Here is a 17,488-nt window from a genome sequence, read left to right as displayed (position 1 = left end):
TGATGGAGCCAGGACAAGAGGAAATACATAGTTCCTTGTAGGCCCACATGTAGGAAGTTCCAAAGGAATGGTTCAAGTTGCACCTTCTAGAAAGTCCTGTGTCAGATCCAGCCCTGGCAGTGAGAGAAACTAAAAGCAAGTCACTCATTATCTCTAATGTACCTTGAAGAATCAGGGGATTTGGCAAACTGGACCAGCATTGGGGCACTTCATTAGGCAGAGCAGTCACCACCCTCTAGAAGCACAGGACTTTGCAGGTCTCACAGTTTTCACTACCTCCTAATGTCCTCACCTGTGCTTTGACTCACTCTTCCTCATTCACCTTACATGTCTGGTGCCTGTGGCCATTCTGAGCTCCAGAATCTTCTCTTTTGGCTCAGAAGACAGAATTAGCAGTGAGCTGGATAAGATCTTATGGACAGGTAGGACTTGCTGTTGTTACTGAGGTCTAGACCAGAGCTTGGTAGGCAGGAGAAGATTTTTTAATAAAAGTTGGAGTCAGAATACACCCAGGAGGCAGTAGAGACCTCCAGCCTTGGCTTAGGGTGCAGGTTGAGAAGTGATGGACATCAAGAACACAAATGCATACCGTGGAAGATTCTAGATGCCAGGTGAATTTAATGTGATGACAACAGAGATGTGCCAAAGGCCTTTTGAGGTCAAGACCACCATGAGGAAAATAATTTTAGGAAGACTGTACAGGTAATACACATGATAGGGTAGAAGGAAAGGAGACCAGATGCAGCAATGTTGGTTTGCAGCAGGGGTACAGAACGTCTGGCCCACAAGCCATATAAGGCTCATGAAATCATTTGGTCTGGCCCTTCTATTGCAACTGTAAACAGGACTTAAAATTCAGTACATCTACAGCAGGCCAGTTTTTGATTTTTTTTTTTTAGGAAGTCATTACCTATCAATAACTATTTTTTTTAACTTTTATTTAATGAATATAAATTTCCAAAGTACAGCTTATGGATTACAATGGCTTCCCCCCCATATCGTCTCTCCCACCCGCATCCCTCCCCTTTCCCACTCCCTCTCCCCTTCCATTCACATCAAGATTCATTTTCGATTCTCTTTATATACAGAAGATCAGTTTAGCATACATTAAGTAAAGATTTCAACAGTTTGCTCCAACACAAACATAAAGTGAAAAATAATAGATGATTTTTTAAATGATGATGAAATCAGATCAGACCTATTGTCATGTTTAATCCCAGTGAGAGTCAAGTTGGGAATTGATAATTTCTTCTTTTTTTTTTTTTTTTTACAGAAGATCAGTTTAGTATACATTAAGTAAAGATTTTAACAGTTTGCACCCCCATAGAAACACAAAGCAAAATATACTGTTTGAGTACTCATTATAGCATTAAGTCTCAATGTACAGCACATTAAGGACAGAGATCCTACATGAGGAGTAAGTGCACAGTGACTCCTGTTGTTGACTTAACAATTTGACACTCTTGTTTATGGTGTCAGTAATCTCCCTAGGCTCTAGTCATGAGTTTCCAAGGCTATGGAAGCCTTTTAGGTTCACCAACTTCAATCTTATTCTGACAGGGTCATAGTCAAAGTGGAAGTTCTCTCCTCCTTTCAGAGAAAGGTACCTCCTTCTTTGATGGCCCCGTTCTTTCTACTGGGATCTCACAGAGATCTTTCATTTAGGTCTTCTTTTTTTTTTTCCCAGAGTGTTTTGGCTTTCCATGCCTAAAATACTCTCATGGGCTCTTCAGCCAGATCCGACTGCCTTATGGGCTGATTCTGAGGCCAGAGTGCTATTTAGGACATCTGCCATTCTATGAGTCTACTGTGTATCCCGCTTCCCATGTTGGATCATTCTCTCCCTTTTTGATTCTATGAGTTAGTATTAGCAGACACTAGTCTTGTTTGTGTGATCCCTTTGACTCTTAGACCTATCAGTGTGATGAATTGTGAACTGAAATTGATCACTTGGACTGGTGAGATGGCATTGGTACATGCCACCTTGATGAGATTAAATTGGAGTCCCCTGGTATGTTTCTAACTCCACCATTTGGGGCAAGTCCAGTTGAGCATGTCCCGAATTGCACATCTCTTCCCTCTCTTAGTCCCACTCTTATATTTAACAGGGATCACTTTTCAGTTAAAATTTAAACACCTAAGAATAATTGTGTGTTAATTACAGAGTTCAACCAATAGTACTAGAACAAAAATATACTAAAATGGATAAAGTATTACATTGTACATCAACAGCGACAACTAACTGAGCACCAAAGGGGAAACCTGTTGAAGTGAAATGGACTCTATGAGAAACAGTGACTCGATCAGCTCTTGTCCTGACTGTTGATGTACACTGTAATACTTTATCCAGTTTTTAATTTGATGATAATATGTGGCCCAAAAATCACCTCAAAAATATCCAAATAGCCCTTGGCCAAAGAAAGCCTCTCACCCTGCTTTAGAGCCTTGCACAGAACTCCAAGATGCAAGCTGGAGTATCTGAGTATGGCTGACAACAGCAGAAATGGGCAGGCGGGTGGGTGAGCAGTGTGGAGATGAGGGGGAGACCCTGGAAGCGAAGAATTGCCAGAACCTGGCAGCTTATAGACACATGGGTTCCAGCAACAAGAAGTAATCAAATCAGAGTCGACGATGGACAGGCCTGTGAGAGAATGAAACGTGCAAGACTGCAGGGAAGACTGCACCATCCTGTGCCAGACATGCGAAGAGTCTGCTGGCAGGGCCTTCTTTCCCCATCCCTTCAGGAGAAACTCTGACTCAGGCCTTTATTTTCCAGGAAAAAGATGTGACTCCTGATAAACACTTACTTACCAAGGTGCGAGATGCTGCCCTGTGGCTGGAGACCTTGTCAAACACCAGACCTGCCAAGCCTTCCTTCTCTACCGCTTCCTCCATTGCCGACTTCTTCCTTGCCCTAACTATCTGCAATTCCGTCATGGTGTCCACAACCACGGAACCCAGGCAGAGGGTAAGGACCCGTGATGATTTAGGGCACGGGGTGAGGTTAAAGGAAAAGAAGAAGGCAGCACAGGGATGAGGGGAAAAGCCTTGATCAGAGAGAGATGACATTTAGGCCCCAGCCACAGTGTTACCATTTCATCCTTGTGAGACCCTGAGTAGGTGTCCTGTCCTTTCTAGATCTGTTTCCTATTTTGAAATAAAATGGGAAAAAATTATAGTTGAGCTCCCTGGAGCTCTCAAACCTTGCCTCTGTGTCTCCAGGAGACCTAATAAGAGTCCATATTTACTGAGTACTTGGCTATGTGCTAGGCACCATACCCAACACTAGACCTGCATTATCATTTATCCTTACAACCCAACAGCTCTAGGGGCAATGTCTTTGGATTCAGTAAGGGAAAAAATGGTGGCTCAAAAAGCTTGATTATTTAGCAAAGGGGACATGGTTCATAACAACAGAACCATCTGTGTGACTCCATACTGCCTCCAAGCAATGCCATACAGATTGGTTCTTTTCTGTAAGGGTTAAAAAATAATTAACACAGTGTATGATGTTCTCCCCATGAAAGCAATGCAGCTTGATGGTCCTTATGTGAAGTTAAACTCTGAAATCTACTCAAGGGAGATTTATCTTCAATTATCCAGACTCTGAGCCAAGCTCCCTTGTGAGTCATCGATGAGAATAATTAGGTAGTACAACTTGTAGCTACAAAACCAAGGAAAAAGAATTCACCAGGTACTCAAAGAGAACCTCCCCTTACTGTGCCCAAATCCAAACCACCCTGGAAAGTCACTTCAGCCACTAAAAAGTCACCAGGTCATCGGAAGGCTTCAGGGAGAAGATAGAGGCAGGAAGCATTATCTGAAGAATTACCTGGGCATAGGGAAGAAGGCCAGCATTGAACTCAGGATTCTCAAGCACGTGAGGGCGCTGTAATCGGTAAATAGATGATGAGCCCGATCCCTAGCGTCAGGCAGAGCCAGATCTGAGTCCCAGTTCTCCTGTCTGCACACTGAGCCCGCACAGCTCATTCACGTAACTGTGGGGCCTCAGCTTCTTTGCTCAGAAGTCAGAATGGTGATAGCATCCCATAAGCTTGTTGGGTGAATGAAATGACATACTGCATGCAAAGCTAAAGCAGATAAAGCTGTGGTAGGGTTTGGGGATTGTGAACTCTTACTGTGGGGTCTGATTTTGATTTTGTTTTTTCCTTTAGCCATGGTCAGAGAGGGATAAGCAAAAGATAGAGGATAAAGAACACAGAGTGTCAGAGCCAGAGGAAAACTTGACTCTGACCTTACTCCCTCATTGTATGAGTGGGTAAATTGAGGTCTGTGAGGAGAGACCTTGTCCATGATCACAGAAGACCGAAATACTGTGCTTACTGCAAAGTTACCTTCATATTCTGCCTTAGACAGTTTGACATTACATCCAACACTGAAAGTCACATTCTGGTTTGTTCCTTTGATCACTAGGTCACCGTGGCACCCTCATCCAAGGCTCTGGGCATGTCCTTGGAGAAGATTCAGCAGCTGTTCCAGAGACTGAAGCTGCTAAGCCTCAGCCAGTCATTCTCATCTACCGCACCCTCCGACACAGACCTGGGTGAGAGTTTGGGGGCCACCGCACCCACCACAGACTCAGATGAGAGAGACGATGCATCTGTGTGCAGTGGAGGCTACTCTACCGATGGTGGCTATAGGAGCAGCGCATGGGACCAGGGTGACATCCTGGGGTCTGGGTCAGGCGCCTCAATGGAGGAGGTGCCAGAGGCTCCAGCTGGAGGCCTGGCCCAGCCTGAACTTTGTTATGAGGCCGAGAGCCCTGACGAGGCAGCCCTGGTGCACGCTGCCCATGCCTACAGCTTCACACTGGTGTCTCGGACACCTGAGCAGGTGACCGTGCGCCTGCCCCAGGGCACCTGTCTCACTTTTGACCTCCTCTGCACCCTGGGCTTCGACTCTGTCAGGAAGAGAATGTCTGTGGTCGTGAGACACCCGTTGACTGGTGAGATCATCATCTACACCAAGGGCGCCGACTCTGTCATCATGGACCTGCTGGAAGACCCAGCCTGCGGTGAGTCCTGTCACACCGAGGCTCCAGGAGTGGGGGGGAGGGAGGTGGCAGGGAGGAGCTCTCATACAGCAGTCCCCACCAGAAGCAGAGGCCCCCCACATGCTCTCCTCAAACTGGGCTGCATCGTAGACCTGCTTGACCTGGAGAATCGCAGTGCCCATCAACGTATTTCAGATGGTGAACGGTCTTGGAGTAGAGAAACCTCTTGAACTTTCTTGACCCTAGTTTGCAAAACTCATTTTAAAATTGAATATCCACAAGCAATTTTTTGTACCAGAACACCCACTAATATCCCTTGGAGCACATTGTGGTCCTAACTCCTCAGATTGGAGAGAAGCCAACTCAAGCTAGCAAGAGAAGCGATTTAGGAGAGGGGAGGTAGCAATCCATTGTCAGTTCCCTGGCCCAGGTACCCTAAATCCCAGCTCACAGCTCTTTCCTGCTGTGTCCCTCTTCATCATCCTTTCCCCAAGCCTCCCCCAGATAGATTTTCATAAACTTGCAATGAGCCAGAAAAATGTCCCCAAGTCCCTACATATCACTGTCCAATTTTGGAGCAGCATGAATTAGTGTGCAGCCGCTTCCTGACTGCTAACAAGGAGAAGACAGTTATGGGACTATGATTCTCCCAGGATAGTAGATTCTAGCCAAGCTTTTGAATTGCCCAGGCAGCCCTGTGCCTCGTGCATTATCAGCTGTGGATCAGGGCCAAGAGGTTCATGGGGACTGATGAGTGTTTAGAATGGGAAGGGAGTTAATTAGTTCCCTTCGTCCCCAGACTCTGGCAGACTAGTGGCTTCATGCCTCTGAGTGTAGGGAGCCATGGCACTGCATCCCCAGGAAGCAGCCAACCAAGCTACCCTGGAGATGTTTCTTTATTTGTTCCCTACCTGACTGCAAACTGTGGCAGAGATGCTTCCAATAAAAGGCACATATGCCTGTGCAATGTACATGTAAAAATTGAGGAGCACAACTTTGAAAGGAAAAGCAAAAATAACTTCATGTTTAATACATTTATGGGGTTGGAACATTGAATTTGACTCTGGGGTTCCTGGCAGCCCAAGCGAAAATATAAACCCAAAGGCTTACAAGTGGAAGACAAAAGGATTGGATCTTAGAAACTGGTGTCTGAAAATAAAATGTTGTAAATAAATAGTGCCCAAGAAGGCAGTGCACAAAGACAGTGCCTGAGGCACCAGGAAATTCAAAGTAACCAAACAAAGAGAAAACAACCTTGGAAAGGATTTTTATATAAAAACAACTTTAAAGTAGTATCATGGATAAAATCAGAGCTCTGGCTAGAACTGCTTATACTAATCCTACTGCTAAGAATTATGCTCTGAGAGCTGGCTTTGTGCTGCAGTGGGTTAAGTCACCACCTGTGAAGCCAGTATCCCACAGGAGCTCTGCTGGTTCAAACCCTAGCTGCTCTACTTTTGATCCAGCTCCCTGCAAAGGAGCCTGGGAAAGCAGCAGACGATGGCCCAGTACTTGGGCCTCTTCTGCTCACATGGGAGACCTGGATGGAGCTCCAGCCTCTTGGCTTTTGTTGCCCAGCCTTAACTGTTGTGGCCAATTCAGAAGTGAACCAGCAGATGGGAGGCATCTCTGTCTCTCTATGTAAGCTTGCCTTTCAAATAAATAAATCTTAAGTGTACATAATAAAAATTCTGCATGACATGCAGGGCTAGGGGAGAGGCACAATTCTTTGCAGTACTTAGGATCTCTAAAAATCTTTTGTTTGTGAATGTGAACCTAAGACAGAGATGGATATCTCCCACGTGCTGCTGATTCACTCCCCAAATACCTGCAACAACGAGACCTACACCAAGCCAAAGCCGGGAGCCATAAACTCAGTCCTCATCTCCCATGTGTGTATCAGGGACCCAATTACTTGAGCCATCCCCTGCTGTCACCTAGGGTGTGCATTAGTAGGACACTGGAATCAGGAGTGGGAGCTAGGAATTGAACTGAGGCAGATGTCAAGGGGTGTCTTAGTCACCATGCCAAATGCCCACCCTCAAAAAATCTTAATCTAACCCTGGGAAAGGAGGATTCTGGAGCCTGGCTCAAGGTCAGCTTTCTGAGCAATGTCATGGAACATGCCTCAGAAAACTGCACATGGATTTAGTAAACACTGCACCACGAAGAACTTCTCTTTGCTTTTTCCATGCACTCTTTGAAGTACCCTTGTATAAAATGCTGCCATTGATAAGTGATGTCTGACAGCTTAGATAAAGGTAGTGCTGATGGCATCAATCCTGCCCCACACCAGCCAACCCGGACTGAAAAATTCCTATTATCTGGTAGATAAAAGTACTAAAATTTCAAGAGAAGATGACAAATTACTTCTGGGAGAAATTTATTATGGAGAGCTCCACAAAGGGGATTATAAGAAATACATGGAAATACCTTTCACACTAGATTTATAGAAAATGCAAACATTTTTTTCTGAGACCATCTCTCGTATGGAAAGTAAGCCTAACTCAGCAAACAATACCGTGAAGAACTTAGCTAATGAGATCTAGCTTTGTAGCTGTCTTGGGGCTTAACTTGATACAAGTTGACAGAGAGGATGATGGAGAGGCTACAACCCAGAGAGCAGTTTTCAAAGTTGGGCTGAACTCACTTCAGAGAAAACACCTTAGGAAACAGCAAGGAGCGCCTGATTCAACAGGGCTCCAATTGGACCGGAACTTCTCTAAGTTCCCACGTGATTCTCATGCAAGTGGGTGTCTGGGAGCAACACCAGAGACCACCCCTGTTCCTTCCGTAGTGTTTTTCTCAGCTAGGATTCTGAGGAGATGTCAAGGGCAGATTTTAAAGCTCCTGGAGTCCTCACCTTCCCGGACAGCCTGCCAGCCAGGAGAGCTAGAAAGGGAGCCCTAGTGTGAAGCACATGGAGTCAGCGGGGGATGGGGACCCCTAAGCGTCCGTACATGGCCTCATGGGGGACAACGACTGTTTGGCAGTGACTGACACCGAGGTGGAGAAGAAGCTGAAGAAAATCCGAGCGCGGACCCAAAGGCACCTGGACATGTATGCGAGAGACGGCCTCCGCACACTGTGCATCGCCAAAAAGGTAAGGACGCGTGCCTCCAGGAGCGCTCAGGGCACCATGAAGTAGCTCAGTAGCCTTAGCCCTGCGTCCAGGTTTTCCGAGTCCTTGAGTGCTGGCTGTTTGAATATTTTCAAGATCAGCTGTGGTGACTGACTACAGTTTTGCTGGAGTAGAAATCTGAACAGCAAGGTCCCCTATCAGTGTGGCTTTGTCATTTCCTGCTTTTCGTTGTGCATGTAATAGGTAAGCCATAACTCAGAAAGTCATGTTTTACGTTTGCCTTCAACCTAGCCTTTTAAATTTCGTGCTATTTGCTCAGGCTTCAATTTGGGAATTGGGGGAGGGGGCTTCTGTGTATATGAAACTTAGATTCCTGGTTTCTCATGAAAACGGGGAGGAACTGAGCCTGCCTTCTCCAGGCAGCCATCAGCTACGTAGGTCAGCTGACTCCCTGGAAGAGGGATACGCTCTGCTCTGCTCTGCTCTGCAGTGGTTCACTGTCCCTCCCCCCTCGTTCCATGACCCCCAGTGCCACTGTAGCCATGTAGATTACCTACCTCATGCTCTGCACAGCTTTGCCGCTGCAGCCTGCATGGGAGAGTCTAGCAAGAAGGGCATCTAATGAGGCACCTGAAGCCCCAGAGAGGTGCTACGGTAGGCACGTATTTCTAGATGACTAGAAGTGGCTTCGCTACCATCAGTGCCCAGGGCTCTTGATCTCTTTCATGGTGCTCAGTGACGTTTACAGATCCATAACAACCACTCTACAGCCAGACCCCCTCGGGACAGTCCCCGTCTCACCACTAACCTCGAGCAAGTTTCTTCTTTCTCAGTGTTATTTGTGAGGTGGCACGAATGTGAGGCAGACGTGGGCCTAGCAGTTAAGGTGCTAGTGGGGATGCTCGCATCCCATATCACAACGCCCGGGTTTGAGTCCCAGCTCTATGCTCAATTCCAGCTTCCTACCGACGGGAGGTGATGGCTCTAGCAACAGAGGGGACCTGTACTGAATTCCTGGCTCCCAGCTTCAGCCTGGCCCAGCCTACTCCTGGCTGTTGGAGGGTTTTGAGGAGTGAATCAGAGGAAAGGAGCAAGCCCCATCTCTGCCTCTCAATTAAAAATAATGCTGATTTCTTTCCTCTCCCTCCCCCCCCCAAAAAAAGGTGATAATACTCCATACCTCACACAGTTGTCATGGAAATTAACTGAGATAAGCATACAAAGTGCTTGGGCCCAGTGCTTACTGTGCCCAGCAATTGCCCGGCAATTATACCCTCACCACCTTCAATTTTCCATTGAAGTTACTTGTGGATATCTGGCCTCCCCTAATGGCCTGGGCACTTCTCAGAGGCAAAAAGCCTCTCTGTGTCCCCTCCTGGATTCCCTACAGGGCTACTCAGATGGACTCTAGAACTAGGTGATGCTTGGACAAGAGAGTCATTCAACAGAAGGATCTGAAAGTGCTAGGAGAGCCCAGGGAGGACGAGATGGCCTTCCTTGGTTTCTGCTGGCTCGTGGGCACCTCCATGTTTCTGACAGCCGGCCTGGGGGAGTATTCTACAGACAACACAAGATCTGCCTGCTGCTGCCTTTGCTGGCCTCATTTCCAACCCTTGCCATCCTTCTACCAAGTGATGTATGCACGAAGACCAGCTGCATTGCTGTGGCACAGACTCTGCACCTGCCCTTCCCCATGCCTGCCCCTTGCTCATCTGCAGAGCTTAGCTTGCATGTCATCCTCTCACTGACTTGCACATCAAAACCCAGCAGCCCCCTCCCCCATTACCTCCTTACTACTCTGTGACACTCCATGACATCACCTTTTCATTGTGCTCGAAGCACTCCTAGAAATTATTTACTTGAATCATGTTTTACCTTCCAAGCATCCAGGAATGTTGTCTGCCTTACCATCTCCAGTAACCTGAGTCGAGTGGTGACTCAACAGACATCGGATGATTTTGAAACATAAAGATAAATCCTTCAATGATTCATGCATTAAAAAAAAAAAAACAGTGTTGCAGTGCAGTGGGTTAAGTCACCACCTGTGATACCAGCATGCTATACGAGCACTGGCTCAACTCCAGGCTGCTCCACTTCTGATCGAGCTCTCTGCTTATGTTCCTGGGAAAGGAGTGGTCCCCTGCCACCCCTGTATGAGACCCAGCTGAGGCTCCTGGCCTGGTGCTGGTCTTGATCCAGCCCCAGTCGGTATAGCAATTTAGGGAGAAAACCAATGGATAGAAGATTTCTCTCTTTCACATAAATAAAAATCTATTTTTAAAAGCCCCATCCAATGATGTAGTGAAGTTCAAACACTCGGAGATGAAGGAAGAGGAGGGCTTCTACCTTCTGCTCCATCCCAGGTTATTAACGAGCCTCTTCCTGTCCTGTAGGTCATAAGCGAAGAGGACTTCCAGAGATGGGCCAGTTTCCGGCATGAGGCTGAGGCATCCCTTGACAACCGAGAGGAGCTTCTGATGGAGACAGCACAGCATCTGGAGAATCAACTCACCTTACTCGGTACTAAAAATAAGACATTCCACCAAAAAGGCAGTGCTGCAAGTTGCAAGGGAATCCTTGGCCCCGATTCTGACAGTGCTAACAAGTATGTCTCAATTAGCAGCCTTCGCTGGGTGTCCTTCCAGGTACTTGGCAGAAATGGCTGCGCCTATACTCAACCCGAGCTTCCTAAGGATGCCCCAAGAGCATTCCTGTACTCCTTGCTCAAAGAAGCCTGTGAATTTGGCTCCTTCTCCAATAGCACACTTCTCTGGTCATCCAAATGTTTGTGGAGCACCTGCTCTGTGCCAATAGCATGCTAGGAACAAGGGCCACGAACTCTACTTTCCTAGAACTCCAGCTCTTGTGAGGATGTGGAGGATGAAGCAAGTATTTTCGACAGAGTGTGATGAAGGCTGGGCTGGAAGCTGTGCCCGGTGGGATGGAAGCACAAAGGCAGTACCCATCTATCCCTGGAGGCAGGAGGGCCTAGAGTCTGGTAATGAAAAGACAGGAGGAGCCAGTCCTACCATGCGGCAGGGTATTCCAGGCCAAAAGAAGGGCCCAGAGCCAAGAATCTGGACTGGCTGCAGTCACAGAGTTCTGCTGTGGCTGGATCAGAGTGTGGGGAGACAGGATGGAAGATGACAAAGATCAGAAAGAACCAGATTGTGAAGGGTCATGTCAATCACAGGCTAGACTCGGAGGGAAAAGGGTAGAGGCAGAGACCAATTTCTGCTTTCCAATAGTGAATCTGGCTGCTGCCGGAGAGAAGGTAGACAGGCGGGTTGGGTGGAAGATAAGAGGCAGAAAGACTTGGTAAGGGGCAGGGTGTATTTCTATTGCAGGAAAAAAAGCATTGCTGAGGGGTAGGAGGAGGGAGATTTATCAGAGCTCACATTTTGGGAGACAGATCTAGGTGAGGCATTGCCCCGACAGCATGGACTGGCCATGTGGCACAACCCCCACCTTCATCTGGGGGAGGTAATACTAACCTGGGGATGAAGCCAAGTTCCAGCCCTGTCAGGAGCTTGCATCCATCCCTGACATGCATCAAACCCCTTAAGCCACCCAGCCAGGCTGTTTTCAGGGGCAATGCCTTTCCACATACAGGGTAGCAATGGGATTTGCCAGGATGGCTGGCATCGGGGGAATGCGACTTTGTTCCCACCTCCTTCAGCCTTTGCTCCCTGTGCCTTGGCTATAGAGGTCTTTGCTTGGTGCCTCACAAGATCCGCTTAAAGCTGGACCTACTGAATCATTTTAGCTACCATATACGCATACACATAAGGCCCCTAGCAGACATCCCCTTAGTGTGCCTGGTCCCCCACCCCCCACAGGTGAGAAAGTGTTCATCAGCTGCATGGCTACAAGAGAACACTTGTCAGAACCAGTCGGCTTCCTGTGGCTGGGAAAGGCATTCACAACCTTCCTGTTTCATTTTCTCTTTATTCACACAAATAAATGTGTTTTCCTCCTCTCTCTCTCCCTTGTCTCACTGTCATATAAATCAGCTTCAGGACCTCAGCTGCCACGCTCACCCTGGGAGAGTGTGGCTCGAGCCATCACTGTCTATGCTGTTGTTTACCAGCATCTTTGGAACTGCAATGGAAAAGAGGCACATTTGGGAAGAGAGGGGCTCTTTTTTCTCCCCTCAAAGTGGCTGGGCAAGGACAGGAGAGGTCTGGGAAGAGATTTCATCATACCACTAAAAAACTGCATTGCCTTCATGCTAAATCTCAAAATATAAAATGATCTCTTCAATATGCAGTCAATGTAACTGCTGTGCCAACCTATTATCACTCTGGATTATTAAAAGACACAGAATGGCTCACTCCTGCCCAGAGTGAGATGGAGAGCCATTAGTCTGTCTGTGGTCTGAGATGAATCCTAATTTAAATGCAGATTTATTTTGCTTAATCACTTTGCAACTACTCAGTATCTGAGTATATATTCTTCAGGGTTGATGCAAAGCTGTAGATCATTTTAAAATTATAAACCTGCATGCTCCATTCCAAGAATATTACCCCAAGATGTGAGTCTCTGTTAGTTGTGCTGAAATCCCTGGTGGGGCAGAGATTTCAGTCTGTCCACTTAGGCACTCCTGTTACTGCTGGGCGGGCTCTGGCCACCTCCAGCTCTCCTCTGCACCCTTGCTCTGCTGCCATCATAGCTCTCAGCCCTGAACCTCATCCTGCTGCCCCCAGTCCGTTCTCTAGAATGGTCTTAGGACCCAAAACTAATCCTGACACGCTGCAATGTGCCCTTTAATAACTTTCTTTGCTCCTAAAGGAACTGCGCCCCCTTGAGGCCCTGAGAAGGCTCCACCTGCTGCGGCCCCCACCCTACCTCCCTTTCTGAGTTGGCTTTCGGCCTGAGCTCCGGGCATCCATGCGTGTTGATCCTTCTACCTGGGGTTCTCCTCTTCCCTCACTTCCTGACTTTATCTTCTTGATCTGTGCTTAACTGGCTCCTCGACAAGGCCTCCCCTGCTCTTTCAGGGCAAGCTTTGGTCTTTGCGTTATAGTGATGTGACCCCCTCACCACCTCTTGTCATATACCTCACTTAGAAAGCCTAACCTGAGACCTCTGGGCTCCAAGTGGGTGGAGACCAGTGGTATCTGGGGTGACTAGCGTAGCCTGGCACAGGGGAGCTAGTTAAGCAGCCCTGCCTGGCTTCCTTGGTCTCTGAGGAAATGAAGCTGCTAGTCTCTTACTGCAGTGTTGACTGCTGGTTTTGATCACTCCAGGAGCCACTGGAATTGAAGACCGGCTGCAGGAAGGCGTCCCAGATACCATCGCTGCTCTGCGGGAGGCTGGGATCCAGCTCTGGGTCTTGACGGGAGATAAGCAGGAGACGGCGGTCAACATCGCCTACGCCTGCAGGCTGCTGGATCAGACCGACACTGTGTACTCCATTCACACAGAGAATCAGGTGAGGCCTGTGCACCAGCCATCAGGGGCAGAGCAGCCTCTTGGCCCCCAGGAGACAGGCAGATGGCTAGGATTTGGTACAGAAGAGGACCACCCCTGCCATCCCCCTCCCCAGTATCACTGGAGGACCCCGGGAGTCTTCTCCACCTTGTCCCTACTCAGGGTAGAACAGTCTGTTTTGTTATTTTTATTCAGATTTATTTGAGAGGCAGAGTTACAAGGAAACAGAGAGGCCTTCCATTCTGTGATTCATTCCCCCAAAGGGCTGCAACAGCTGGATCTGGGCCAGTTTGATGCCAGGAGCTTTTTCCAGCCCTCGTATGCATGTACAAGAGCCCAAGCACTTGGGCCATCTTCTACTGCTTTCCCAGGCCATCAGCAGGAAGCTGGATTGGAAGTGGTGCAGCCGGGACTCGAACTGGCATCCATATGAGATGGTGGTGCCGCAGGCAGAGGCTGAGCCTACTAGGCTGTACCATGGGCCCAAGTCTCTCTTCCTATTAGAAAGTTTTGCCTCTCCCTTGGCCCAGTCTTCCCATTTTACAGATGTGGAAACTGAGGACCACAGGGACTCAATTACATGTCCAGGTTCTGATAAAACTAAGTTTAGAAACCCCGTTTTCCTGCCAGGCTAGCACTACAAGGGGACTTGAAAAAGGTCATGGACGATGGAATTAAGTGTATTTTGGTGCAAAAAAAAAATTTTTTTTTTTTTTTTTGACAGGCAGAGTGGACAGTGAGAGAGAGAGACAGAGAGAAAGGTCTTCCTTTGCCGTTGGTTCACCCTCCAATGGCCGCCGCGGCTGGCGCGCTGCGGCCGGCGCACCGCGCTGATCCGATGCCAGGAGCCAGGTGCTTTTTCCTGGTCTCCCATGGGGTGCAGGGCCCAAGCACCTGGGCCATCCTCCACTGCACTCCCTGGCCACAGCAGAGAGCTGGCCTGGAAGAGGGGCAACCGGGACAGAATCCGGCGCCCCGACCGGGACTAGAACCCGGTGTGCCGGCGCCGCTAGGCGGAGGATTAGCCTATTGAACCGCGGCGCCGGCCCCAAAAAAAAAATTTGAAATCTGCATCTTCAAAAAGTTATGCATGGATTTGGAAAATGTGTTGTACCAAAATAAATTTATGTTCTAATTCCATTTTTCCTCGAGCATTTTTGAGGTATTCTGGCTATTTACATTCAGCTACACTGCTATCTCACAGAGCCTCATTTTTCAGTTTCTTCTGATTTCAGATTTTTTCATTTGAAAAAGTCCTTATTACATTGGCACTGAAATTTTAAACTCAATTTATCTGTCAAATTGTTCTCCCGCAGAGCAGAGACTTGCAGGGAATGCTCCATGGGAGCAGTAGGCTTTTAGGAATGGGAGAAGGTAGTCCACTCCTAAAGCTGCAGGTTTCTTGTTTGTTTGTTTTTATTTATTTGACAGAGTTATAGACAGTGAGAAAGACAGAGAGGAAGGTCTTCTTTCCATTGGTTCATCCCCCAAGTGGCCGCCAAGGCTGGCTCACTGCACCAACCTGAAGCCAGGATCCAGGTGCTTCCTCTTGGTCTCCCATGCGGGTGCAGGGCCCAAGCACTTGGGCCATCCTCCACTGCCTTCCCGGGCCACAGCAGAGAGCTGGACTGGAAGAGGAGCAACCGGGACTAGAACCCAGCACCCACGTGGGATGCCGGCGCCACAGGCGGAGGATTAACCAAGTGAGCCATGGCGCCGGCCCAGAAGCTGCAGTTTTCAACCAGTATAGGTTGTGGGTGGCATGGAGTGAGGTTTGCAGAAAGGGCTGTGTGAAGTCAGAAGCAGTATGTTGAAAGCTATCATACAGTTTTGTATTTAGCAGGGAAAAAAAATCTGTTTTCACAAGGCGAATTTCAGAAAGCAAAGGTCCAGGGCCAAGTGTTTAGCATTGCAGGTAAGACTGTAAGTGCGACGCCTGAGTTTAGTCCCAGCTGCCCACCAGCACACACCCTGGGAGGCAGCAGGTGATGGCTTAAGTAGTTGGGTCCCTGCCACCCAAATAAGAGACCCGGTTGAGTTTCAGGTTCATGGCTTTGTCCTGCCCCAGTCCCAGCTGCTGTAGTCATGTGGGGAACTGAATAAATGATTCAGAGAATGAGTCCAATTTTCTTTCTCTCTTGCCTTTTCTAACTATTGTTTTAAATGAAGGTAAAGTTCTATCATCGTAGCTGATGAACGTGGGAGATGGGCTTGGAGATGTACACTACAATCAGAGAGAGCAAGGATTAGATTCAATGGGGGACGTTAGTGAGGAAAGCACTGGATGGCGGGGAGACGAGTGGCAGGAACTTCAGAGCCAAGGAATCCCCTGGAGAAGAGGGAGGAAGACAGGGAACATGAAAGAGACAGGGGAGGACATGAGGATCTCACTTTGCTCCTTCAGTTGCCCTGAGGCTGCTCTAGACCCAGAATGCAAGTCCGCGGAGGGTTCTACTTGGGTTTCATTCTGTGGAGCAACCATATACAAATATTGAAAAAGAAAATGTAATATTAACTATGAGAAATGCCTGAGGCCCTTTAGAGAAATTGAAAAACTCATTTACTTTCCTGTCAGGTGCACAGGTGATGCTATAATTACATTAACCACCAATGATTTTTCAAGATGGAAATAATCTAAAGGAAAATTTGGGGTTTAATAGTATGCTTAAGAAAGACAGTAATTTGCAGCTTGCATGAATCTCGGGTTTCCTGATCGTGATGGTGCCTGCCTGTCCAGCTTCCCGTGGAAGTGTAGTTTGCAATGACCCTTTCCCGGCAGGTAGTTCTGGACGCCAGACATGTGCACGCCTGGGAGGCAGCCAGCCTGGCGGGGGTGGGATGGCGCAGGCTTCCAGAGGTTCTCTTACATGCAGTGCATTCTGGTGGGAAGCTGAAGATGTTTGCCGATCAATAGCCAAAGTTTCTAAGGAACCGTTGGCCACAGTCTGTCCTTAATGCAGTCACTGCCAGTGCTTTTCAGTTCCTCCAAAATGAGGCCTGACCCGTCATCCCTGTCTACACTCCTAGCCCTACTAACCCCATGGATGAGGCTTTCTTGTCTCCTTGTCTGGAAATAGGTGATAAATTCATAAATGCATGATATGCATTATAAATCTTAGGTTTATTTAAACCCAGTTTAATAAGGACATACTCAGTGTGCATTTCCTCCTGGGGTTTTGATTTTTCCAATTCATTATAAATCGATTTCGGGCTATTGTTTCTTTGTAGTGTATCTTACAGCAATAGTCAGCTTATGGGACCTAGCCTGACATTTTCATCCCTAAGAGCTAACCCAGCACTGAAGTGTTGATCTGAGAAGGAGGTTTAAAAAGGACTCAAATATTAGATAGGAACTAAGTACAGCTACTATTGTTATTGTCATAATTAACAAGAATATGTCAAAAGCTTAACACAGTCCAAATGCCATTCTGTTTGAACTTCATGTTCCTCATTTGTAAAATAGGGATTAAAAATATTTACTTCACAAGCCCTGGGAGGGTTAAGCAATACCATTGAAGACACCCAGTTACTCGGCACAGCACCTGTATTATTTATAGCTGCATAACAGATTACTTCAAAGCTCAGCGGCTGAAACAGATGTTTGTTGTGCCGTGTTTTAGAAGATTAGGGTCCAAGGGCATCTGAGCTGGGTGCCTCTAGTTCAAAGTCCCTCTTGAAGCAGCAGTCAAGCAATCAGAGCCCGGCCTCATCTGAAAGCTCCATCGTGTAGGTGCTTTGGGAGTGGGAAGGAGTCCGGCTTCCAAGTCCACCCACACGATTGCTGGCAAACCTCTGTTCCTCACACTGTGGGCCTCTCTCCATGGCAGCTACACAGCATGACAGCTGGGTCCCCCCAGGGTGAGCCGTCAAGAGATAGAAAGAGAAGCAGATCGGAAGCCATGGTCTTGTTATAACCTAGTGTGGGAAGTGCCATCCCATCCCTTTTGTGGAATTCTCTT

At 47.8% G+C, this 17,488-nt stretch overlaps 1 protein-coding gene across 6 annotated transcripts in view; it reads left to right on the top strand.

The window, feature by feature from the left end:
- Positions 1 to 17,488, top strand: part of ATP10B (ATPase phospholipid transporting 10B (putative)) — a 353,427-nt gene that overhangs the window by 306,112 nt on the left and 29,827 nt on the right. For all 6 annotated transcript variants that reach the window (XM_051843574.2, XM_051843575.2, XM_070075801.1 and 3 more), the window contains 5 exons: positions 2,777 to 2,968; positions 4,435 to 5,035; positions 8,008 to 8,117; positions 10,490 to 10,616; positions 13,346 to 13,530. In XM_051843574.2, the coding sequence (XP_051699534.2) occupies positions 2,777 to 2,968; positions 4,435 to 5,035; positions 8,008 to 8,117; positions 10,490 to 10,616; positions 13,346 to 13,530 (1,215 nt within the window). The remainder of the gene's footprint in view (positions 1 to 2,776; positions 2,969 to 4,434; positions 5,036 to 8,007; positions 8,118 to 10,489; positions 10,617 to 13,345; positions 13,531 to 17,488) is intronic.

Source organism: Oryctolagus cuniculus, chromosome 6, assembly GCF_964237555.1.
Source record: "Oryctolagus cuniculus chromosome 6, mOryCun1.1, whole genome shotgun sequence".
Taxonomy (NCBI): Eukaryota; Metazoa; Chordata; class Mammalia; order Lagomorpha; family Leporidae; genus Oryctolagus; species Oryctolagus cuniculus.
The sequence above is the reverse complement of the archived record's forward strand: the minus strand, read 5'-3'. Positions and strand labels throughout refer to the sequence as shown.